General features: G+C 51.9%; 2 protein-coding genes across 9 annotated transcripts in view; both read left to right on the top strand.

The window, feature by feature from the left end:
- LOC116569413 (up-regulator of cell proliferation-like) overlaps nt 1-8863 on the top strand; it is a 56774-nt gene extending 47911 nt beyond the window's left edge. For all 8 annotated transcript variants that reach the window (XM_032305629.1, XM_032305627.1, XM_032305634.1 and 5 more), the window contains 3 exons: nt 4066-4098; nt 4292-4330; nt 5733-8863. In XM_032305629.1, coding sequence (XP_032161520.1) covers nt 4066-4098; nt 4292-4330; nt 5733-8302 — 2642 coding nt within the window. In that variant the 3' untranslated portion in view covers nt 8303-8863. The remainder of the gene's footprint in view (nt 1-4065; nt 4099-4291; nt 4331-5732) is intronic.
- Nucleotides 8864-14715: 5852 nt separating this feature from the next.
- On the top strand, nt 14716-17275 carry MRPS24 (mitochondrial ribosomal protein S24). The gene is made up of 4 exons (XM_032305641.1): nt 14716-14842; nt 14926-14994; nt 15322-15433; nt 16843-17275. The coding sequence occupies exons 1-4, from the start codon at nt 14804-14806 to the stop codon at nt 17124-17126; spliced, it is 504 nt and encodes a 167-aa protein (XP_032161532.1). The 5' UTR covers nt 14716-14803; the 3' UTR covers nt 17127-17275.
- Nucleotides 17276-25467: the final 8192 nt, after the last annotated feature.

Raw genomic sequence — 25467 nt, 5'->3', positions numbered from 1 at the left:
TGCAGATAGTAACCCTTGGGTAGTAGAGAGCGGCTGTACTAATACCAGACAGAATGGAGTGCACATAAAGACGTTTTCAAGACAGCCAAGGATTTTGTGTATTAATAGAGGTCTCAGTACAGCATGAAGATATAATTAAACATTTGCACATCCAGTGACAGACCATCAAAATATTTGAAGCAAAAAGTGATAGAATTGAAGGGAGTAATAGCTCTACAGCTTTAGTTGGGAACCTTAATACCTACTCACAATAATGGCAGAACAACCAGTTGGAAGACGAGAAAGGAACAGAGGATTGAAACAACACAGTAACCCACCCTCATCGAACAGACACAGCGCTTCACCCGGGCACGCGCGTTCTTCTCAAGTGTACATAGGACACTTTCCAGCGTGGATCCACCAGGTCCACAGATGAAGTCTGCATAGATGTCAGGAGACAGATGTCAGACATAGTGAGCACAGTGGGAAGTAATTAGAAATCAATAGCATAAAACGAAAAATGTTTTTAAATCGTGGACACTAAACACAGATTTCTAACTAGTATATCAAAGAGGAAATCTCAAGGGAGTTTAAATAATTAGAGACAAATGAGAACAACAACACAATTTTACAACTTAAGGAACTAGAAGAAGAACAAATGAAACCCACAGCTGGCAAACAGAGGAAATAATAAAGTTTAGAGCAGAGATCAATGAGACAGAGTAGAAAAGCAGTACAGAACATCAACGAAACCAGAAGTGGGTTATTGGACAAGATCAACAACACTGACACACTTTTAGCTATGTTGACAAAAAAGGAGAGAGTACTCAAATCACTAAAATTGGATGTGGACATGGGACATTACTACCAATTCTACAGAAGTAAGAGGGATCATAATAGAGTACTGTGAGTAATTGTATGCCAAAATATTGCTTAGCCGGATGGAAAGGACAAATCCCCAGGAACATAAAACCTACCAAGACTCAATCACATAGAAATGAGCAGTCTGAGTAAATCCGTAACTAGTAAGGAGACTGAATCTGTGATAAAGCATTTCCTGACAAGGAGGAACCCTGGTCCTGAAGACTTCACTGGTGAATTCGACAAATGTTTCTGCTTCTCACACTTCTTCAACAACTGAAGGGAGGGAAAACTTCCTAACTCACTCTTGACGCTAGTACAACCCCGATAACCAAAGTTGGATGAAGGAAAGGAAACTATAGACCAACATCCTTTAGGACCATTGATGCAAAACTCCTCAGTGGTGTCAACGAGATGAAGGGGAAGATAAATGATGATCTCAGTTGACACAGAAAAAGCATTTGATCAAATTCCCTACCCCCTTATTTTGATTAAAAAAAAAAATGCTCTACCAAGTAGGTACCAACTAGGAGTAGATGGAAACCACCTCCACATGATAAAACCACACATGGACAACCCCCAGCAGTGTGAGACTGAGCTTTTCCTCTAAGATCAGGAATGAGAGAGGGAGGCCGCCATCACTGCTCCCATCCAGCCTCGTACAGGAAGCCCCAGGCAGAGCAGCTGGGGAAGAAGAATCAATAAAAGTCATCTGAACCAGAAAGGAAGAGTTGAAATGATCTCTGTTGGCAGGTGATGTCATCTTGTGTAGAAAGTCCCAAAGATTTCACAAAAATCTGTTAAAGCTAATAATTAAATTCAGCCAAGGGAGGATACAAAGCCAACACACAAAAATCAGTTACATTTCTATAGACACTGAAGAGGAAATCACAAAAAACGTCCCACTTCCAGTAGCATCAAAAAGAATAAAACACTTAGGAATTAATCAAGGAGCTGAAAGACTCGTACAATGAAAGTACAGAAGGTTGCTGCCAGAAATTAAAATAGACAAAAGCAAGTGGAAACACATCCCATGTTCATGGATGGGACACCCAACTGTCCCATGTCAGTGACACCCAACGTGATGTGCAGACTGATTGCAGTGCCTGTCAACAAGCCAGTGACATTTTGCAGAAAAGGAAAAGCCCATCCTTCACATGGAATCTTAAGGGCCGGTGAAGAGCCAAGACAGTCTTGAGGAAGGAGAAACGAACCGGAACTCATGCTTGCTTCGGCAACACGTACTGAACCAGAGGACTTACCGCTCCTGCCGTCAAAGCCTACTGCAGAGCGACAGTGGTCAAAACAGTGTGGTGCTGGCATCCAGGCATGCATCCAGACCTGTGAAATAGTCCAGAAACGGACCCTCAGGTGTGTGGTCAAGTGATTTTGGACCAGAGCGCCAGGAACACTCACCAGGTACAGGACAGTTTTTTCAGCACATAGTGTTGGGAAAGCTGGATGTTCACATGTGAAATATTGAAGTCAAACCCTTACCCAACACTATGGACAAGAGTTAAGGCAAAAACGGATCAGAGTCATCGTAAATGTAAGCCCTGAAACAACAAAACACTTGGAAGAACACACCGGACAGAAGCTTCATGCATTTGGACACGCGGCGACTTCCGGGAGGTGATGCCTCAGAGAAGTCCACAAGAACAGAATGGGACAAATGGGACCATGTGGAAAGGTAAACATTTTGGCCACGGAGAACACTCTCCATGGCACAGAAAGGGCACCTGCAGAATGGGACACAGTGTTTGCCAACCATGTGTCTGACGAGGGATTAATATCCAGAGTATCCGGAGAGCTCCTGAAAGCCCGCCACGAAACCGATGTGATTTACAAATGGGCAAAGTACCTGAACGAACATTTCTCTGGAGGTGTTTGCATGGGCAGTGGGCACCTGCAGGGGCAAGCCACAGTCCCCCCACCACTCACCCCCGCTGCATGGCCACTGTCACGTGGAGCGAGACCAAGAGCATGTACTGGTGAGGACGCTTCTACTGTGTCCCCACCTGAAATCCTGCTGTGTCCTCTGCTGCCCACCGGTGCCAACCCAGGCTCCCAGCCGTCTCTGCCCATGGACCACGATGCTCTCCTGCCCCTAGGTGGTTCCTGCAGTTCAAGAGGCGGAACCTCTGGCCACGGGCCTCCTTGCCATTATCTGTAATCTGTCCGGTCCCATCAGGGCTGTGTCCCATCCCTAACGAGGCCAGGCCTCGACCTCTGTGGGTCTGAGGTTTACTCCCTGACCCCTGCTCACAGCTGCTCTCAGGGTTCCCTGCAGCCCGTTCTGGGCTTTTCTCCCTGTCTTGTCCCCTCCTTTAACTGCTGTATTTTCTTGGAGGGCATTTTGAATTCCTTGAAAAAATTCTTCTGATGTCTTTTCTCCACTTTAGATAAAATAATCTTTTATTGCTCGATGTTGCAGTTTAATGTGTGTGAATCATCTCTTGTGATTTCTTGTTTCTCTCCCTTGTTCCTCATATTGGTCTCCAGAGACCCTGTCAAAGGAGACTGTTTGAAACATCTGTTTATCTGCCTGACTATATGGAAATCATGAGAGGAATTAATCTGAAAATATCAGAATCTTTTCTCGATTCATAAGCTTTAAAAATGTAATTTTCATTTTGGATTAGATGATAGTTTTACTTGGATCAGAAGTCAGAACAATATAAAAGTGCACAATGGGGCAGCTGGGTGGCTTGGTCAGCCGAGCATCCAACTCTTTGTGTCGGCTTAGGTCATGATCTCAGGGTCCTGGAATCGAAACCCATGTTGGGCCCCACGCTCAGCACAGAGTCTTGCTTGTCCCCCTCCCTCTGTGCCTCCCTGTGCTCGCTAGCTCTCTGCCCTCAAATAAATAAATAAGTAATTTTTTAAAAAAGTAAAAATTATGTTTCAATTTTGAAACTGAACCAAGGAATTTACATTGACTTATGTTTTAAATAGTTTCTAAAATCCAAGATTAATCAACGTAAGTGTCATGAACTTATTTATATCTTATTTTCAGAAACTTCAGTAAATTCTTACAGGAGTATGTTCTGGAGAAAATTGCTGTCCTGCATGTAGCTGTCGCTACTCTGTGTTGTGTTTGGGTTTGGAAAACAAATTTTTGTAGGAAGAACTGAAGCCAGTCCCCACACTAAAAGTAAACTTGAGACTTTAGGAAGAGAGGTCTTAGCGTGTTGACAAAATCAATGTGTGTGTGCTTTCTTGCAGATTTGGAATGGAGAGACATGGACGCAGATGACTGTGAGTCCTGTGGAGGCAGAAGGGCAGGGACCAGCTGGGTCGGGGGCAGGAAGGGGGGCGTGACTGGGGGGTGCATATTGTGAGCCGTTGGGAGAAGTTCCTGCCTTAGAAGAAGGAGCTGCGAGTTTAGCCTTCATTGTGTTGACCTCGGGCGCTGACTTGGTTGACTCGTCATATTCCTTTGCTTTTTCAGATGGTGCAAATGAGGCTCAGGACAGTGACTTCCCAGCAGGTACGTATTTTCTCTGCTCCTGCTCCCTGTCCTGTCACAGGAGGACCAGCCCTGTGAGAGCCCCTCTCGTCCCTGGCCCCATGCGCCACCCCGACCCCCCAGAGAGGAGATGGAGACTAGCGTCTTTGCAGGGGCACATGCAGGACCCTGATTTTTGACGCATTCCCAGAGCGGGCGGGTTTCGGCAGCCCTGGCCTCTTCCCCGCGGGTCACTCACCGGGTGGGAGCACACGACAGGTTCCTTGGTCTGGCTCTTCCCCTCGTGTGTCACTGCCGCTGCTGAAAGGACGAAACCAGCTGTCCCTGTGTAGGTGGAGGAACCCATCATTCAGGCCACGCCCGTCATCCTGGCCACACCCAGAACTCTAGCAGTGGCGGGAAGGGTTTCCTTCTGCCCCCGGTGTCCCTGCGCCGCTCCCATCTCTGCGGCAGGTTCCGCAGCCCTGCGCCGGGTGGCACGCGCTGCCCGCAGGGCCGTTGGGGAGGAGACTCCTGTGCCCAGCGCTGGCTCCTGCTCGGGGGCTGTGCCACACTGCTCATGCACCTGTGCCCCAGGGCCGGGTCCTGCTGTGGGGGGGAGGGCGTCCCGTGACTCCTCCCTGGTTTATGGGAGTGTGCACGCAGCTTCATAATGGAGACGATCCTGAACCTCCGTGGGATTTGAATTTTAAACCGCTCGTGTAGGCGACAGGGAGAGTGTACTAACTGTGCAGTGTGACCATGGCCAGAACGGGGATCCTGGGCAAAACCTAGTGCCCGTAGGAACTCGTACTGTGTGGACGATGCTGGAAGGCCTCTGATCATGGCTGCCACAACCATTGCCACAGCAACACTGAAAACCACACGATGGGCTTCTGATTTGTTAAAGGGTTGTGTAGCTATGATTTCTGTGACTGGATTTAATAACTTACTGTTCCCTTTAAAAATCCTCCCAACTTATTTGTAAAAAAGAAGAGAAGATTATCTAGAAAATCCAAGTGACTCAGGGACCGTGTACCCTGTGGGACATTCCTGGTGACAGCGAGGGGAAACCCGCTGCCGGACCTAGGATGTGGGGACAGGCCACGGGGTCACGGGAGGGCCGGGCATCCCACATGAGGGTGAACAGTTGCACACTGCACACGGTTACAATGAGCCTGGTGGAGCTGGTCTCACAGGCTCCAAGAGAACCCAGGCATGTAGACCTTTTCACAGCATCTCCCAATCCTTAAACACAGCCCCTAGGTGTCCTCTGCTCTCTCTTTTCTAAGGTTTCCCGGGTCTGGCTGCTTTTGCCTCTGTTGGCCTCAGGCAGGCCCAGGGCACCCACACCCTGCTTTCTGATGGATGCTGTCTCCTTCCCCACCTCCAGCCAGGGCGCGACGCACAGGGTGAGCGCTGACATCTTCTGTTCTTCCCACAGTGGAGAGGAGCAGGCTGCGGGAGATGCTGTCGCTTCTGGGCCTGGACACCTACCAGGCCCACAAGCTCAGCCTCCAGGACTTCCTGCAGATCAGCAGCGACAGCATGAAGAACCGGGCCCCTCAGGCCCCCAGGGACTTGCCCTGGAATTTCCTCAGGAAGCTGCAGGCTCTCAGCTCCGAAGCCCGGAGCACCACCATGGTGCTGGACGCGCCCCCGGATGCCAGGCCCGCAGAGAAGGAGAGCCAGATGGAGGAGGAGATCATCTACTGGGACGCGGCCGACGACCTCGCCGCGGACATCTACTCCTTCTCTGAGCTGCCAACGCCCGACACGCCTGTGAACCCCTTGGACCTTCTCTGTGCCCTTCTGCTGTCCTCGGACAGTTTCCTGCAACAAGAAATCGTGCACAAGATGTCCCTCTGTCAGTTTGCCCTCCCCCTTGTCCTGCCTGACTCGGAGAACCACTACCACACGTTTCTGCTGTGGGCCCTGAGGGGTGTCGTGCGGACATGGTGGGTGCAGCCCCCACGGGGGGTGGGCAGCCTTCGCGAAGACAGCGCGGTCCTGTCGCGGGCACCTGCTGTCGCCTTCGTGCGCATGGAGGTCAGCAGCAACTCTAAGTCCCAGCTCCTCAACGCTGTGCTAGGCCCAGGCCACAGGCCACGGGACTGCTTCTGGCACCGTGATCTGAACGTGGGCACCAACCCTCGAGAGATCGCAGACGGGCTGGTGGAGGTCTCCTGGTTTCTTCCCAGCGGCCGGGAGGACCTGGACATTTTCCCGGAGCCCGTGGCCTTCCTGAACCTGCGGGGCGACATCGGGTCTCACTGGCTGCAGTTCAAGCTGTTGACGGAAGTGTCCTCTGCCGTGTTCATCTTGACGGACAACATCAGCAAGAAGGAGTACAAGCTGCTGTACTCCATGAAGGGGTCGGCCACAAAGTACTACTTCATCCTGAGCCCGTACCGCGGGAAGCGCAACGCCAACCTGCGGTTCCTCAACAGGCTCATCCCGGTGCTCAGGATGGACCACTCACACGTGCTGGTGAAGGTCAGCAGCACTGATGGCGCTGGCTTCGTGCGCAGGGTGCGCGCCATCGTGGCTCACGTGGCGCGGGCCCCCTGCCGGAGGCTGTCCGTGGAGGAGATGGCGCACGCGGCGCGCAAGCTTGGCTTGCGCGTGGATGAGGACTGTGAGGAGTGCCAGCGGGCGCGCGGCCGGGCGGAACGCATCACCCGGAGGGTCAAGGACGCGGACGCCTACCGCAGGGATGAGCTGCGGCTGCAGGGCGACGCCTGGAGGAAGGCGGCCCAGGTGGAGAAGGAGCTGTGCCGGGCCCAGTGGGCCGGGGACCCCCCGGACAAGGAGCTGAGGCAGCGGCTGCTGGAGCTGCGGGCGCAGCAGCTCGGGCATGAGCCCGCCGGGGGCTTGCAGGAGTTCATCTCGGGCATCAGCGGCCCAGCCCCAGGCGAGAAGCTGTACTTCCTGAGGTGGATGGAGTGGGGGCTGGCCCGGGTGGCCCCGCCGAGGCCGCGGCAGCCTCCGGAGACCATCCTCGCGCTGAGACCGAAGCACTGTGGGGCTGCGGAGTCCGGCGAGCCCCTGGGCGTGGAGCACTTCCTGCGGGAGATGGGGCAGTTTTACGAGGCTGAGAGCTGCCTGGTGGAGGCGGGGAAGCTGCTGGCCGCGCAGAGGCGCTTCGCCCACTTCCCGGGCTTGGCCTCAGAGCTGCTGCTGAAGGGGCTGCCGGTGGAGCTGATCGATGGGAGCGCGCGGAGCACCCCGCTGCGCTGGGTCTCGGGGCTCCTCCGGGAGCTGCACGCGCGCCTGGAGCGGAGGCCGCGGCTGGTGGTCCTGTCGGCGCTGGGCCTGCCGGGCACGGGCAAGTCCACACTGCTCAACACCATGTTCGGGCTGCGCTTTGCCACGGGGCGGGGCCGGGGGCCTCGAGGGGCCTTCATGCAGCTCGTCTCGGTGGCCGAGAGCTTCAGCCAGGACCTGGGCTGCGACCACATCCTGGTGATAGACTCCGGGGGCCTGATTGGCGGGGCCCTGGCCTCAGCTGGGGAGCGGTTCGAGCAGGAGGCCTCCCTGGCCACGCAGCTCCTGGGGCTGAGCAACGTCACCGTGGTCAGCTTAGCCGAGACTAGGGACATACCGCCAGCCATTGTGCATGCATTTCTGAGGTTGGAGAAGACGGGTCGCGTGCCCAACTGTCAGTTCGTGTGCCAGAACCTTCATGACGCGTGTGCCCCTGGGCCCAGGCCGCGAGAGAGGAGGCCGCTCCTGGATCTGCCTGGTGAGGCGGGCAGGGCCCCGGTGCACACGGAGAGACCGGGTGGCGGCATGCGGACTCTGGCGGGCCTGGCCTTCTGTGACCCCGGAAAGCAGCATATTTGGCACATCCCAGGCCTGTGGCACGGGGTGCCTCCTATGGCCGCAGTAAGCCTGGCGTACAGTGAGGCCATTTTTGAGTTAAAGCGATGCCTTCTGGAGAACATCCGGAACGGCCTGTCCAACCCCAACAAAAACATCCAGCAGCTCATTGAGCTTGTCAGGCGGCTCTGAGTGTCCGGGGGGAGGCCTGTTCCAGGGCCGGGGTCCTCATGGGGCCGTGCCCGAAGCCTGAGCGGGGCTGGCGGCCCACCTGTGCGAGAAGGGAGAGAAGCAGAAGCTGGGGGCCTGGAGTTTCCTACACAGTGTTGAGGAAAGAGGTGACCTCACAGCCCGGGTCGGAGGTGCTCTCAGGAGCAGAGTGGCCCTTGGCCGGGGGGAGGGGGGGGACGACGCAGCAGTGCTCTGTGTCCAGGCCTCCTCTCTGTGCCCCTGGAGCGCAGCCTAGACGCTGTCCTGAGGAAGCGGGGGCAGGCCTTTGGCAACTCTGTCCTGCCAGTTCGACTGCCCTGTCCCCCATGGCCATCTGTTTACACCGTCCCCCTGCAGCGGTCTGTTTACACCTCTACCACACTCAGCCCAGCGCTCCCTCCTGCCCAGCTCCTGAGTCTGCACCCCCCAGGCTGTGAGCTCCTTGAGGGGAGGGCTGTGTGTGACTCCACTCTGTCCCCTGGGGCCTGGCAAGGGGCCTGGCACACTGTAGGCACTTAATAAATGTTTGTTAAAAGAATGGAATGAATGAATGTGTAAATGATGGTGACGGGCAGGTTCCTCTCTCTGTTGATTTTCCTGTTTCCTCCAAGAGGATCACAGTGTCCGAGGAGGGGTGCAGGACGGAAGGTTGGGAATGGCAGACGCCTGGGCTAAGGTCTCACAAATGCCCCACCCCCACCCCACTTCAAGCAGAGCACCGCCCTGCAGGTGTTCCCGGGAGCAGGACTCCGCATCTTCACAGTAATGCCGAGCATGGCCTTGGCCATCCCACCGTGCAGACGAGAAGGGAGGCCTAGAGCAGTGAAGCCCCCACCCATATGCCTCGGGGGGCCGGGGGGCTGATGGGCAGGCTGTGGCCATCAGCCTTGCCTTTGTCTGGCCCGTGGCTCACCCCCAGACCCCTACAACTGCCGGGTCAAACCCAGCTGGCCCATGGCGTGCCCTTCAGGGCCAGGCTATCTTCCTGATGGCGTCCATGGCCTCTGGCCACATACGAGCTCCTCCCTGGATGCTGTGACTGAATCCTGGCCGGTGCTGGCCTCACAGAGCCTGGGGGGCACCCCGCGGTCCCTGGAGCCCAACCCCAACTCTGCGAGGTCTGGAAACCTGGGGGCTCCTTCCATCTGTATGTTGTGGCTTTGGGGAAACCGGCCCTCCGTGGTGACCAGGACCCTCTCCATAGTCCTGTCCCCTCTTTGCCAGACTCGGCGAGGCAGCCCTCTGGATGGGAGCCCTTTCTTGAGCCATGAGCCCCTGGGCCGCTTTCCTGGATCCCTGGGTCGCCACAGCTGCTGCTTCCCTGATGTTCAGAGTGTTGTTCCTGAGTCCTGGGAGCCTGGCTCAGGACGGACAAGATGCATGCTGAATGCAGTACGGGGCTCAGAAAACCTGACCTCCCACTGATGAAGCTGGGAAAACCTTCCTTCTGAGACACAGAAAGAATCTCTAACCCTTGGGCACCAGAAACTCCTCTCTTTGGGATCATTAAATCACACAGATTTTAAGATGTTGGTTCACCTGGAAATACCAAAGCCTCTCCTGCCTTACCCCCTTCCCGCAGAGCCGGGGCTACCCAGTTGCTTCTCCAGCACCGTGGGAGCATCGCCTGGGACTCTCACGGGTCCAAGGTTCGGGGAAAGCTCCCTTACGCTCGTTGAATGTCAATTTGCTTGCAAACTGATGCAAGCTCTTCTTGAACCTGAACCAGGCAAGTCATCCCTAGTGGCTCTGTCCGTCACCTGGAGACGAGGGTCAATCACCGAACTCCAGAGAATTATGTGTGGCCTCTTCCCTCCCTCTGTGGAAGAAGTCTGACACTTTCAAAAGGACGCAGGACCCGGATGGGACTAACTGCCTCACCATCAGGAAAATCACTGTATGCGAAGTTGCATCCAGCATTTGCCGAAAGTGTTTAAACTTTTGGAAACAGACCCATCTAAAGACTGGGTGTAACAGAATCTGACCACGAGGGTGCTCTGGCAGGACCCCGGTGGCAGTGGGGGACTTGCCGTCTGACCGAGTGGGAGCAGACCACCGCCGCTCAGGTGCAGGCACCAGAGAGGCTGCCCTGGTGCCTTGGAGAGCGTCCCTCGTGGAGTTCCCCTCACCCTGTTTTAGGTGATAGTCAGTCCCAGGAGGGCTCCTTCAGACCCTGAAGTCAGCGTTGCTCTGTGATTCCAATTTCCAGAAACCCAGGTCTTGCCTGGGGCAGACCCTGAGGTTCCAAACGCTTGGCATGAGTTTGCCCTGCCTGGTCCCCTCCCTACGGCCTGAGGGCCCTGCCTTGGGCCTGAAGACCTCAGGGGTTGATGATGCTTCTCGGGGGCACTGAGGGAAGAGGCCCAGGCCACCGATAGTGGAGCTGACCCGGGCTTGGACCTGCTGAAACTCCCCCTTCTTTCTGTGCCTCAGCAGAAGGAGAGCAGGGGCGGGGGAATGCGGGAATGGCATCCCTCTGGCTGCCTGTGCAAAAATGAGGGATAATTCAAGACTCAGTTCTAACTGGACTTCTTGGTGGTTTGGCTTAGTTCCCTGAATAGAGCTGAGAGCCTCTGGGATTTTTTGGTGAATGGCTGTGGTCATCAGGAGAGAATGAATCACCAGGAGTACGAAGCATCAGATTTAGCAGAGGTCCACGAAATGCAAAACGTCAGCAGTTCTGAGTTAGGAGAATAAGGTTGTCTTGGCTAATCCTGCCTCCAACAGGAAGGCAGCCCTCTCTGGCTAAGGGATCCCTCCCTGAGGCTAGATTCTGGTGAGTTCCAAGGAAATACAGCACAGTCCAGGCTGGACTGCTTTCCGCAAATTCGGCTGGGCCCACAGTGTCCGTCTCACGCAGGGTCGCACCCGCAGCCTGGCCAGCACTCCTTCATCTGAGACCGGTGCGCCCTGGAGCCGTGCTGGAACCTACTGGACTGTCTCCGAGAAGTCCAGATGAGCCCAGACGTGCCCACGGGCCCCTCCTCTGCCTTGTGGCTCAAGAGCAGCAGTACTGGACTAAGGCCAGGCCTCTTGGAGGTGGAGCTGCCGCAGTCTTATAGGACCAGTGGTAGAAAAGAGGCGTGAGGAGCAGCCAACAGCCCTCTCCCCGAGAAGGATCGCTACAAGTCAGGTTCTGGGAGTTGCCCATGTAAACCCATCAGTCCTGTCCTTGTGGTGGGGGCCGTCTGACTCTAAATGAGCAGAAGCCAGCATCGTGCAAGCATGAAGGCAACTCCAGCTCTTCCTGGTTATCATGGAGAGCAAAGAGGCTCACGTCAGTGAAGAAACAGGTGTGTGTCCTCATCTTCTTACCGTTCTGGCGTGGGAACCCCGTGGGCCCTTCATGTGGGTCTCTTGTTCCAACCTGTGGTCGCTCCGTTTCCAGAAAGTCCCCCAGAGCCAGTCCTGAGCTTTTTGCATCCACCTCCAGAAACCCAGGCTATTCCCCCGTCCCACAAGGTTCTAAATGCTCACCCTGAGACACAGGGGGTCCCCGGACAAGGAACATGCTTTGGAACAAGGAGGCTTGCTACCACTGGCTAGTTCTGTGACTCCAGGTGACTTGCTGAGCCTCCATTTTTTGTTCTGCAAAACTGCCTCCTTTACAGAGTTGAGGGGAGAAGCAAAGCGCATCATACACTAACAGGGCTGCCTGGGGGCTCAGTCGGTGAAGCGTCTGCCCTGGGCTCAGGTCCTGATCTCAGGATCCTGGGATGGAGCCCTTCATCCCGGTTCCTTGCTCAGCAGGGAGCCTGCTTCTCCCTCTGCCTCTGCTGCTCCCCTGTTCTTGCTTTCTCTGTCTCCCTCTCTGGCCAAGCAAACAAAACCATGAACAAATGGAAATGACAGAAAAATGAAACATCCCATTAAACTGTTTCCACTGTGATTTAAAACAACCTAACAATCCATACTAATGTTTAAGAAACGATTTTTCCTTTATTTTAATCACCGCAAACACACTTACATGCAACCTCCACCCCCCCACCCCTCACCACAAAGGCACCAGCTGGAACCCCTTTTGCAACAAGGCAGGGCAGAAAGAGAGTTAGGTTAGCAGGCTGTTAGCCACTCGAAAGACCTAGGGCTGTCTGGATTTCCCTGGAGACACCTCAGACCTAAGGGAGAGAGACAGGAATGAAGACAAACCCAAATCTGCTGGTGGCATTTACCAACGCGTTTAGGGTGGATCTGCTCACGAGGCCATGCCTCCTGGGGCTCCAACAGAAGTTCAGTCACCTTTGCTGGAATGAGAGGTTCTTCCTTCCTCTCTTGAGGGGTCCTGTGAGTTCTTATATCTCTCCAAGAGGAGGTGCATGTCAGGCATGACAGGCAGGTTTGTTTTGTTTTGTTTTTTTAAACTCTAAACCCAACTTGGGACTCAAGCTCACCATCCTGAGATCAAGAGTCTGACTGGGCAGCCGGGCGCTCCTGGCTTTATTCTTTTTAAAGACACATTTATTAGCTGCTCCCTCTGCTCTGCATTTTACAATGTAATTTTCACAACAATTGTCATTGTTCCCATTTTAAAGATTAGAAAAACTGAAGCCTGGGAAGGTCCAGTCACTTGGCCGGAAGCTGTAATTCATATACCAGCTCCCATATTCCTCACCACTTATCTTAGAAAACTTAGCAAATTATGAAATTATCAAACTTTAGGGAACCTTTAAAAAGAGAAAATACTATCAGTTTTAAAGGGTCCTTTGGGAAAAGTTGAGAGTTCTTACATTTGGAAACTATTGTGATCTCACACTCCTTCAGCCCCCTTATCTGATATGCAGAACAGTTGGAGACCGTAAACATTTGGAAGTAAAACATTCTTAGTATTAGGAATATGTCCTACGGCATGAAGGATGCTGTCCCTTTATTAAGGATTTTCTGAGGACCTAGCTTCCAGTGGTCAGAGGAATCTTGACCATGGAAAATACAGTGGCCTGCAGTCAGGATCCGTGTCTTGGTCCCTCTCTGCACCCGCCTCCCGCTCCCTGGGACCTTGGGCAACTCACCAGCACCCCCCCCCCACTTCCCCTCCACATAGATGACAATCCAGTCCTCCCTACCACCGGCAGCACAGACTTTGCAAGCAGTGTTAGGGTAGATGATGTAGGTCAAAACCAGCCCAGCCTTGGCAATTCCGTATCATTCAGCTGAACACAGCGATGAGAGCTATTCATCTGAACAGCCCTAGAGCTAGCAGAGCTAATAAACCCATCTTATCGATTATGGAGCTGAGGCTCAGTTGTCCAAAGACTGTGACACCTGGGGCCGACTCCAGAGTCCATGCTTTTTCTGTTTCTGTGACGAGCTGTGAAGTAAGATACCCAGGGCTGGTACTTTTCCCTCCGACAATAATTACTGGATACCGATGACCACGACAAGCTTGGTTTGAGTATGAATTTCCCTATCATCCAGCCCTTTCTCTTACTTAAAAATTTCCTTCCCTAATGACCAGACACTAGGGTATGGTCCCATGGGAAATGAACTATTTCTCTGCCTAAGGCATCCTCAAAGAACTGGATGAAATTTTAACCAAACGAATTTCTTCTTTGTGGATAAAAGCCAGGTTCTGGGGCGCCTGGGGGTTTCAGTGGGTTAAGCCTCTGCCTTGGCTCAGGTCACGATCTCAGGGTCCTGGGATCCAGCCCCGCATCGGCTTCTCTGCTCAGCAGGGAGCCTGCTTCCCCGCCCCCCGCCTCCCCCCCGCGTCTCTCTCTGCCTGCTTCTCTGCCTACTTGTGATCTCTGTCAAATAAACAAATAAAATTAAAAACAAAAAAACCGGGTTCGTTTGTTTTCTTTCCTTCTTAAAGACTTATTTTGAGGCAGAACTCAGCAGCCCGCTTTCTAGAAGGTGGGAACGCGGTCCGCTCGCAGCTGAGCACCGAGGGTCCGGGTCCGGGGTGGAGCTCAGCGGGCGCACGGAATCCACGCTGATCCCCTGTCTCCGTCGCTGCGAGCTCCCAGACAGCGAGACCTCATCTCTGCACCACCTGCATCCCGGACGTGAACCACCACACACCCCCAACCGTGGCAGGTGGAGACGTGCACAGCTGGGGGCCCAGCTGCGCTGCGGGGGGGCGGGAAGGACCCGCTGCCTGCACCGCCTGGACATGCACTGCACCACCTCTACCCACTGAGCCCACGGACCCGCCCCAGCAGGCAAGCCCCGCCCACCCACCGGAGACCCCCGCCCACCCACTCGAGACCCCCGCCCACTGCGGACCCGCCCCGACTGACACTCCGCCCGCCGATGCCTCGCGGGGTTGAGAGGCCTCCTCCCGACAGAGGCTCTGCCCCGGCCTGGAGGCCCCACCCCTCCTCGGCCCCACCCCCGTAAGCGCCCAGCGCACCTGTGCCGGTTCTGATTTCGTCTAATCGGCCGCCGGGGTATCCTGGGGGTTGACCTTTGCCCCGAGGCCGCCCCGCCTCGTTTCCCCTCGCGGCGCCGCGGTACTTACTTCCGGCGCGCGGCGCCGGGCCCAAGATGGCGGCGGTCGTGTCCTGCCGGGTCCTCGGGCCCCGGGTGAGTGAGCGGGCGACGCCGCCGGGGGCCTGCGGTCTGCGGTGGGGGCCTCAGTGTCCTTCTCACGTCCCCTCCTCCCGCAGGTGCTGTCCTGGAGCCGAGAGCTGCCGTGCTCCTCGCGCGCCCTGCACACGTCTGCTGTTTGCGCCAAGGTAAGCGCGACGGGACCCGGGGGCGGGGGGCCTGGGGTCGGGCGGCCGGGGCTGGGGGTCCTGGGGGCGGAGGGTCCGGGGGGCCTGGGTCGGGCGGCCGGGGGTCTGGGGGCGGAGGGTCCGGAGGTCCTGGGTCGGGCGGCCGGGGCCCTGGGATTGGGGGGCCGGGGGTCGGGGAACCCAGGGACGGAGGGGCGCGGGACCCGAGGGCCCGGCAGCGGAGGGGCCTGAGGGCGGGAAACCGAGGGCCGGGGGCGCAGAGGTCGGAGGGCGCACCGCAGCTTGGGTCGGTGGGCGCGTAGCATCACGGCCCCTCTGTCCTCCTAGAACCGGGCGGCCCGAGTCAGAGTGGGCAAGGGGGACAAGCCGGTGACTTACGAGGAGGCGCACGCGCCGCACTACATAGCCCACCGCAAGGGCTGGCTGTCGCTGCACACAGGTGAGGGGTCGCGGTGCTGGTAGCCCCGCGGATGAAGTTCTCGGTCGTGGCGTCGCACAGACATCCGGCAAACACTGGCGAGAGGCCCGGTTCAACTCTTGCTCGTTCAGAGGTTTTCATTCTCAGATTTCATATTCCCACATCAGCACGGGACCAGGGCGGAGCCGCAGCCCACACGTGCCTCCCCCCTAGGGCACTGCTTCTCGTTTCTGCCCCGGCTGTGAGTAGGTGTCTCTCCGAGGCGCATTAGTGCCCCTCGTCTGCAGTTTGTGCTCTTGTCATGACTTCGCTGCCTTAATGGAGCCTCCTGCTGACGTGGGACGCACAGGAAAGGTGTGACCTCCGTTGGGGAGAAGATACACATATTTATAAGCTTCCTTCCCCGCGGGGTCTAATGCCGTGGGCCGAGAGTTCATGGTTAAGCCCTGATGTGTATTAAACAGGGGTCTTTACGCAGAAACACGCAGGAAACAAGGTTATATACTGATGTGTTGACCAAACTGTCTTAGTCCAGGGCGAGCAGAAACCTAACCCCTTGAGTCCCCTAGGAGCGAGGGTTCAGTGTTCCTCTTTGCTCATGCTGACTTCATAGAACATAACTACCAGGAACTAATGGGAATTGGCTGTCTTTCGTCCAGTAGGAGGCTTCTCAGCTTGGGCGTTTTGAGATCCGTCTGTCTAGAGAACTCAAAATAATGGATTCCTGTCCCCCACCCTTTCCAGGTTCTGGTTCTAGGGTCCGGGGCTGGGTGTGGAGACTCCTGAGGCATACTGCAGCAGGTGGAGGCGGGTTTCAGGGTCTGCACTGAGAATCCGCTGGCTGAGGCCATGGCCCTGGCTGGTGACAGAGCTCATGTTCCCAGTCTCAGAAGTAGCTGGCGGCCTCATCTCTCTGGGCCAAGGGGTGGTCAGTGCTTCTATAAATGGCCCAGAAAGAGTGGGAAGGGGCTAGACAGGAAAGGGTCATATGAATTTTATGCCCTGCTAAGGCCTCAGTCTTCCCTTCCCTAAAATCAGGGTAACTATGATAATACCGACTTCACAGGATGTGTTTGTGAATGCAGTGAAATAATGTATTTGAACTTTATTTATTTATTTAAAGATTTTTTTGTTTATTTGACAGCTAGAGGGAGAGCACAAGCAGGGGGAGGAGCAGTAGAGAGAGAGGGAGAAGCAGGCTCCTGCTGAGCAGAGCCCGATGCGGGACTCGTTCCCAGGACCCCGGGATCACGACCTGAGCCGAAGGAAGTCACTCAACCAACTGAGCCACTCAAGTGCTGTGTATTTTGAACTTTACAGTGGTATTCCTTTTATTCCACTTGTAGAAGAAGAGAGAAGCCAGGGTTGGGGTGGAATTGAGTAACAGGCTCCTGGAGTTTCTGCTGAGTCTTCGACGTCCCTTCTTTCAGGTAACCTGGATGGGGAGGACCACGCTGCCGAGCGAACGGTGGAGGACGTTTTCCTCCGGAAGTTCATGCTGGGCACCTTCCCAGGGTGCCTGGCCGACCAGCTGGTCCTGAAGCGCCGGGCTAACCAGCTGGAGATCTGTGCCCTGGTCCTGAGGCAGCTGCCTGCACACAAGTTCTACTTCCTGGTCGGCTACAGTGAGACTCTGCTGTCCCACTTTTACAAATGTCCCGTCCGTCTGCACCTCCAGACTGTGCCCTCCAAGGTGGTGTATAAGTACATCTAAGACAGTCACCTTGTCTGCATCAGGCTCCAGCCTGCGAAGGACAGAGGCGTGTGGGAGAGGAGTGAAGCAAAGATGGGAAAGTACATCCCCTCACTGTCTCGAGGATTCCTTTCCGAAGCTGCTGTTGAATAAATGGACCTTCCGTGTTGTCTTGCCTCTTCGTTTATCTTCCCTCCTTAGAGAAGAGCGCCAGGGCAGGGTTCCTTTGAGGGTGCTCCCGGGCTTCCCAAAGGCTGCCAGTTGTTTGAGGCTTGGGTAATAGCTATGGTGCAGTGAGTGTCTTGTCACTTTACCAGGAACTTTACCTGGAGCTCTTTTTCTCTCAAAGTGGAAAAATCCATTTTTAGTGATTATAAAATAATCAACATTAATTTTAAGAAATTTTAAACAGCATGGACATGCGTCAAATGAACCATCTTGTTTTTTGTAATTCTTCCACAGAGAGAACTGCTGTGGACAGTTTATAGCCAGATGCACTTTTCCCTCCAGAAATACCTTTATGGACACTCATCGCTTATTAAACAAGCTTCAGTGAAGCACCTGCCCTGTTCCCCACGTTCTAAGGTCTTGGAGTCCGTCCATGTACGAAACACTGTTCCGAGACCCCTGCCTTCATGACACTTAAGTCCCCATGGAGGTGGACAGGGAGGGTCAGGCAGGGCTGAGGATTCTAGGCAGGTGAGGGAGGTAGACCCACAGCACGGTGGGAGAGCGTTTCAGGAGGTGGTGTTTGTAAAAGCTGCATGTGGTGCTGGGCAGTGGGGCAGGGATTGGTGGCCAACTTCACTGTGACACTGACCGTGACCCTGTTACACTTAACCCTGAACCTCAACCTCACACACTCTAATTCCAGCCCTGACCTTGACTTACTACCCTGATTCTACCCTAAGCTTTACCCTCACTCTAACAGACACGCTGTCCCGATTTCTGCCCACAGCTTGATCTTCCCTTGACCTCACCCTTACCTGACAGTCTCCCCTGGACCCTCCCTGGATCATGTCTAACTGACTACATTCCTCATGTAACCCTGACTTTCACTCAGAACTTCACTCTGGAAATACTCTCATGCTGTCTGACCCTTATTACGATGGTGACAACCTAATTCTAACACTGACCATGATCCTCCGCCAAAGTCTTATCATGACTTTGTCCATAAAACTGACAGTCCTTTAAATTTGACCCTAGCCCTGATCTCTTACTGATAAACCAGACTCTGACCTTGACCCTTAAACCCAACTGTCACCCAGACTCTGTCCCCCACACAGATCTGAGCCTACTCTAAGATTTAATTTGTTTATTTGACAGTGACAGTGAAAGGGAACACAAGTGGGGCAGTGGCAGCAGAGGGAGAAGCAGGCTTCCCGCTTGAGCAGGGAGCCCAAGGCATGGCTCAATCCCAGGATGCTGGGACCATGACCTGAGCCGAAGGCAGACATTTAACAACTGAACCACCCGGGCACCCACCCTGAGTCAGACACTTAACCAAGTCACCCAGGCACCCCAGATCTGAGCCTCCTCTTATCTCTGATTCCAACACTCGGCAACCCTGGGTTGTTTGGACTGATTGTCATTCAGGCCTTGAGACAACCGCACACTTCGCTGACAACATTCAACCTGACCCTGACCCTTCTGACCACTCCGGCAGTGACCCCGACCCTGGACTTATGTGAATTTGACTCTTACCCTCTTCTTGATTCTCACCTTAACACTGACGTTGACCCTTCCACTTGCAGTGATCTGACCGAACCTCAGCTGACTTGATCCTGTTCCTGACCCTCATGACCCTGCTCCAGTTACTGATCATGAAACTTCACCTAACCCTGACCCTAACCCTGAACCTTACTTGAATCCTTAACTGACAGAGGTGCTTCTCCTGTCCCAGACTGTGACCCTCGTGCACAGCCTTGCCGGATCGTGACCTTGACCCATTTTTAAATATATTTGACATACAACATTGTGTAAGTTTCAGGTGTACATGTTGATGCATTTATGTATCTTACTGCGTTATATATCATAATGTGCTTGGACAATTAGCACCTTTATCATAATTACATAATTCTTTTTAGTCATTAGAATAATTAAGTTCTAGGTTCCTAGCAAGTTTGTTGATAATAACACAATATTGTTGTCTGTGCTCCCTATTCATTATAAATTTATACCCTCAGGCAACAGCTGCCCTGTCCCCTCTACTCCCTGATACCTGGTAACCACCATTTTAGTCTGTTTTGGGGAGTTTTGCCTTTATAGATTACACGTGTAAGTGATGTCATACAGTATTTGTCTTTCTCGGTCTGACTTACTTCACTGAGCATAACTTCCACAAGGTCCATCATGTTGGAAACGGTAGGAGTCCTCTTTTCTCATGGCTGTATCATATTCCGTTGTATTTATATACCACATCTCTATCCTTTCATCTGTTGACGGGCACGGACTGGCTGTTGAGAATGACGTTGCAGTAAATGCCGGAGTGCACATCTCTCTTCAAAGTCCTGTTTTTATTTCCTTTGTGTACGAATCCAGAAGTGGAATCACACGGGATCCTTGGTGGGTCTATTTTTAATTTTGTGAGAAGCCTTCATGTTGTTTCCCACTGCCGTTGAGTCAGTGTGCACGCATACCAGCCATGTGGGAGGGTTCCTTTTCTCCATACCCTTGCCAGCAATTTTTGTTTCTGTTTTTCTCCTAAGCATTGATTTAAAAGATGCACGTGAAAGATACCTATCTCACAGCAAAGCTCCCAGTTATGTTACCCAGATTGTTCTCTGTTCTTTTTCATAAGCTAATACAACTCTGAGGGTTTTTTTTGTTTGTTTTGTTTTTTGAGTGCATACGTTTGCCCCACGGTGTGTGTTCCGCTTAATATAACTTCTTTTGTGCTTAAGCATTTGTTTGCATGACTACGAGTGCTTTGAGGTCAATTTTAAAAAATGCACAAGTTATAAATACAGAAGAGAGAGCAACCCTACCGAACCTGACCTAACAAGAACCCCCTCACCCTCCAGTTTTCCTGTCTCTTTTCTTCTTGGTAATCGGCCTTCTGAGAGGTGTGATGTCATATCTCATTGTGGTTTTGATTCGCATTTCTTTGACGGTCAGTGATGTGGAGTATCTTTTCATGTGTCTCCTCGCCGTTGCAATGTGTTCTTTGGAGAAAGGTCTAGTTCTACCCATTTTTCAGTTGTATTGTTTGTTTTTGATTTTGAGTTGTATGACTTCTTTGTATGTTTTCAGTATTAACTCCTTACCCAGTTATGGCTTGCAAAAATTTTCTTCCATTCTGCAGAGCTTTTTCAGTCTGTTAACGTTTTCCTTTGCTGTGCAGAAGGTGCTAAGTTTCGTGGAGCACTATGTGTTCATTTTCATGTTGGTCTTTGGTGCTGCTGGTGTCATATTGTCATATTCAAGGTTAAGGAGCTTCATCCTGACATTTATTTCTAGGAGTTTTGTTGTTCCAGGTCCTTCTGTCTCAGTCTTTAATCTGTTTGAGTGAATTTTTGTGACTGGTGTTGAAAGACCCCTGCCCTGGAGAGTCCCCTCCCTTAAGAGATAAATAGGATGGCTTTAGATGTCCTGACAGCAGCCCAGGGTGGCACATGTGCAATTATCAAGACAGAATGTTGTGTGTACATCCCAGACTATCACAAAAATGTCACAGGACTAATAAAAGATATGAATACCCAAACTAAGGCCCTACAAGATTCTTCTCTCTCTCTCAGCGAATGGTTAAGTTCCTGGTTTGAAGGAGGACTATGGCCGAATCTCCTTTTTGGGCTTCTCATTCTTATCGCCCTATTAACCTTAATATGTTGCTTTGTTCCATGTTTCTCTACTTGGTGCCGAGACTCCATTGCTACAATGACTACACCACGACAGACGATTCTTATCGCACGCGAGGACGCCTCTTCACTGTCAGCGCCGGATTCAGCTGCCTCCACCTTTCGTAACTCCCTTATACATTCCTACCCTGATCAATGTTGACCTGAGTAGGTAGGGACAGCTCTACGCCCCTATTCAGCACGAAGAAGTTACAGAAGATGAGACCTTCCACCTTCAACCACCTTAAAGATTTAAGGGTCAAAATTGTTCAGGGGGGAATGATGAGGGAGCAGGAGGATGGCTGAGGACAAAGCAAAAGCTGGCGCCTTGCACCCCCTCTCCACCCACTCCCCTTGGTAATATGTGTGACATTTCACAGGCACCCCTGACTGCCCTAAAAGAAGAGCAAATTGTTATCTTGCTGAGATCACAATCCTGCAAGACAGGAGTCTCCCTTGGTTTACAAATTTCCTTGAGATTACAACAAAGAAGTTACCTTATCAATAGCCCTAATGTTACCCTCCCCTCCATGAAAGCGGAGGGGGGCGGAGGTAGAAGGAAAAGTAAATAAAGTTGAATTTCTTCTAAACCTAAATCTCATTAACAAGGATGCTTGATGGCAGGAGTGTGACATTCCACCAGGAGACTCCCAATTGTCTTTACTTGATAAGTAATCAGGCCTTCAGTATCCTGGTAGTGCTTTTTTCGCATGCTTGGGCTAAACGGCCAGTTCTGCTTCTGTAAGATTGCTTTGTCTGCTTTTCGCGCGGGGTCCCCTGACCCAATCCACTGACGCCAAGTATGCCTGTTCAAAGGATCAATCAATCAGCGCCGTCCCCACCCAAAACTTGTTTGTACCTGTCTATAAAAACCCCGCTTTCCCCTCGGTCGGGGTGCTCGGTTAGCTGGAGCTGCCGACCACCCGCCGGTACCGGCGCCCCAATAAACCTCTTGCTGTTTGCATCCAGTGGCAGTGTTGGATTCTTGGGTAAGGGGATCCGCGGGTCTTTCAGTGTAAGACAGGGTCTAATTTCATCGCATGTGCTCATCCAGTTTTCCCCGCTCACTGGTTGGCAAGTCTGTCCTTTCCCCGTTGTGTGTTTGGCTTCCTTGTTGAATATTTTCTTGACTGTATAAGCAGGCGTTCTCACTGCTCTGCCTTCTGTCTTGTTCCATTGGTCTGTGTGTCTGTTTTTGTCTGTCTGTGCAGTAACATACTGTTTTTATTACTAAGGCTTTGTAGTACATTTTGAAGTCAGGAAGTGTGATTTCTCTGGCTTTGTTCTTTTTTTTCCTCAAGAAGGACATTTTAACAATATTAATTCTTCTGACCCATGAACACAAGATATCTTTCCATTTGTTTATCTTTCCATTTCTTTGATCTCTTTCAACGAAGTCTTGTAGTTCATTGTACAGGACTTTTACATCCTTGGTTACATTTATTTCTAGCATTTTGTTGTTTTTGATGCTATTGTGAATGGGATAGTTTTCTATATATTTTTTTCCGATGTTTCATTCTTAGTGTATAGGAACCTAAGTGATTTCTGAGTGGATTCTGTATCCTGCAACTTGACTGAAATCTAACAGCCTTTCAGATTTGTTCTATACCACATCCTGTTACATACAAATAATGACGGGACTTCTAATACCAGACTGAGGAAGAGTGCTGTGTGTGGCCACCCGTGTCTTATTCCTGCTCCTCGAGGAAAAGCTTTCAGTGTTGCCACAGTGCATATACTGTGCTGTGGGCTCCTAACGTAGGCCTCTAATATATTGAGATACGTTCCTTCTATACCCGATCTGCCAAGGGTTTTTATGAAGTGATGTATTTTGTTAGATGCTTTTTCTGCATCTGTCAGGATGATCATGTGATTTTTTCCCTTTCATTTTAGTAATGTAATGGATCACATGTATTGATTTATGTGTGTCTAATGATCCTTGCTTCCAGGGATAAAGCCCACTTGCTCACGATGTGCCTTTTTACTTGTTCTTGAGTTCAGTTTGCTAATATGTTGTTGAGAGCGTCTGCATTTGGATTCATCAGAGATACTGGTCTGTAGGTTTCTTTTCTTCTGGTGTCCTTCTCTGGCTTTCATATCCGGGCAATGGCAGCCCCACAAGATGATGTTTAGAAATAGTTCCTCCTCCCCCATTTTTTGGAAGAGTTTGAGAAGGATTGGTGTTAATTCTTTGATTGTCTAGTAGAATCTCCAGTGAAGCTGTATGGCCCTGGAGGAGGTTCTGTGTTGGGAGGTTTTTGAGTCGTGATTCAATCTCTTTAGTCTCTGGTCTGTTCAGATTTTCTGTTTCTTCCTCATTCAGTCTGGTAGGTTGCTTGTTTCTAGGAATCAGTCTGTTTCTTCTAAGTTATCTGAGTTTTTGGCTTGTAATTTTTCAGTCTCACAGTCTGTTTCTCTGCAGTCTCAGTTGTAACATCTCTTTTATCTTTTCCTTTTCTAAAGATCTTATTTATTTATTTGAGAAGCAGAGAGAGCACAAACGGGGGAGGAACAGAAGGAGAGGGAGAGAGACAAGCAGACTCCACACTGAGCAGGGGTTCCATGCGGGGCTCGATCCCAGGGCCCCGAGATCCGGACCTGAGCCGAAGGCAGACGCTTTACCGACTGAGCCCGCAGTCGCACTTAATGTCTCCTTTATCACTCTTAATTTTATTTGAGTCTTTTCATTTTTTTCTTAGTCCAGCTAAAGGTTTGTTGACTTTATCTTTTTCATAGAACCAGTTCTCAGTTTCGTCAGTCCTTTCTGTGGTTTTTACTGTTCCTATTTAATTTCTGTCTGCTCCTAGCTTTATTGTTTCCTTTGTTCTGCTAACTTTGGGCTTAATTTGTTGTTGTTGTTGTTTTCTAGTTCCTTGAGGTGTAAAGATAGGTTGCTTACATGAGGTCTCCCCATTTTCTTTTTTCTTTTTAAAGAAAATTTGTATTTAATAAATACAAATAAAGATTGTATTTATTTATTTGACAGAGAGAGACACAGTGAGGGAGAGAGCACAAGGGGGAAGCAGGCTTCCTGCTGAGCAGAGACCCCGATATGGGGGCTCCATTCCAGGACCCTGGGACCATGATCTGAGCCGAAAGCAGAGGCTCAACCCCCTGAGCCACCCAGGTGCCCTGGAGTGATTATTGATATGTACCAACTAAATGCTGCCACCTCACATCTTGCTTCTGATTGTTTTGTAGCTCCTTTGTTATATCCCCAGTTTCTGTCTACCTTTGTGAAGTTCTGGTTTTCTACAGTACGTCCGGTCTCGCCCTTTCCTTGTTTTGTGACTCTAGGGTTTTGCTTTGTTGTTACCATGTGGATTACAAACAACATCTGTTAGGTAAAATAGTCCTTTTGATGCTGTTAGCACCTTATTTTCATTCCCTGTAAAGTTTCTGAGCTTTTACTCTTCCCCTTTAGTTTCGATGTTAAAATGTACCTCTTTTTATGCTGCAAATTCACTGAGAAGTGGGAGTGACTTCGGTTATTTTTCATGCCCTTTTCCTTTAGTCTCCGAACTGTAATTAAGTGTTAACACAACTTCCTCCTCCTCCTTCTTCTTCTTTTAAAGACTTTATTTATTTGACCGAGAGATAGAGAGAGAAAGAGCACAAGCAGGAGGAGTGGGAGGGGGAGAAGCAGACTGCCTGCTGAGCAGGGAGCCCGATGCGGGGCTCAATCCAGGACCCTGGGATCATGAACCCAGCTGAAGGCAGACGCTTAACAACTGACTCACCCAGGCACCTCTTAACACACCCTTCTAATATAGAGTTTCCCGTTGTAATTGTGTTCATCTTTTGCCTTTGCTAGTGTTTTATGTACTTTCATCTGCATTTATGTCACTAATAGTGCCTTTTCATTTCAGCTGAAGAAACTGAGCATTTCCTTCAAGGCTGGTCAAGGGGCAATGAGCTCCCTTGGTTTTGGCGTGTCTGGCAAAGGCTCTGTTGCGCCTCTGTATCCGAAGGGGAGCTTCACTTCAGGGAGTGCTCTGGGCTGGCACTTTCTGTCATTTAACTCTGAGTAGGTCCTTCCACTCTCTCTTGGCCTGAGGCGTTCCTTCTGAGAGATCTGCTGATAGCCAAACAGGGGCTGCATTGTAGCTGACCCTCCTTTGTTCCCTGGTGGCCTTTTCTGTGATAGACTGTAGCCAGTGTCATCACAATGTCAAATATGATGAATGACCTTCCTTGAAGAATGTCTTTCTGCTTTGGGGGTGCCCACACCCAGGAGGCATGTCCTGCAATGAGGGGACTCCCGGACTCCCACAGGCTCATCTCTTGCAGAAGTCTTGAAGCGGACAGCACAACATGTTCCTGGTTTGTTCTCGTCTGCCTCTTTCCCTTTCCTCCAGCTCCCGTCACGCCCTCACTCACTCGCCACTTTGGCTTTCCATCTGCCTTGAAGGGTAGGCTGTCATCAGGGGTGCCCTGGGGAGGGACCAACTCAAATTCTTCCTTCTCCTCTGACTCCAAGCCCATCTCTACCCTGCTTCGGTGGTGGGCCTGGTTTCCCCTGCTGG

The sequence above is a fragment of the Mustela erminea genome, chromosome 11 (assembly GCF_009829155.1).
Source record: "Mustela erminea isolate mMusErm1 chromosome 11, mMusErm1.Pri, whole genome shotgun sequence".
NCBI classification, from domain to species: domain Eukaryota; kingdom Metazoa; phylum Chordata; class Mammalia; order Carnivora; family Mustelidae; genus Mustela; species Mustela erminea.
Note: the sequence above shows the minus strand (reverse complement) of the source record. Positions and strands in the feature narration are given on the sequence as shown.

Coding starts and splice junctions, on each gene's coding strand:
- MRPS24 (XM_032305641.1), top strand. CDS start 14,804: ATGGCGGCGGTCGTGTCCTGCCGGGTCCTCGGGCCCCGG. Junction 14,843..14,925: donor GCCGGGTCCTCGGGCCCCGG/GTGAGTGAGCGG, acceptor CTCCTCCCGCAG/GTGCTGTCCTGGAGCCGAGA. Junction 14,995..15,321: donor CGTCTGCTGTTTGCGCCAAG/GTAAGCGCGACG, acceptor CTGTCCTCCTAG/AACCGGGCGGCCCGAGTCAG.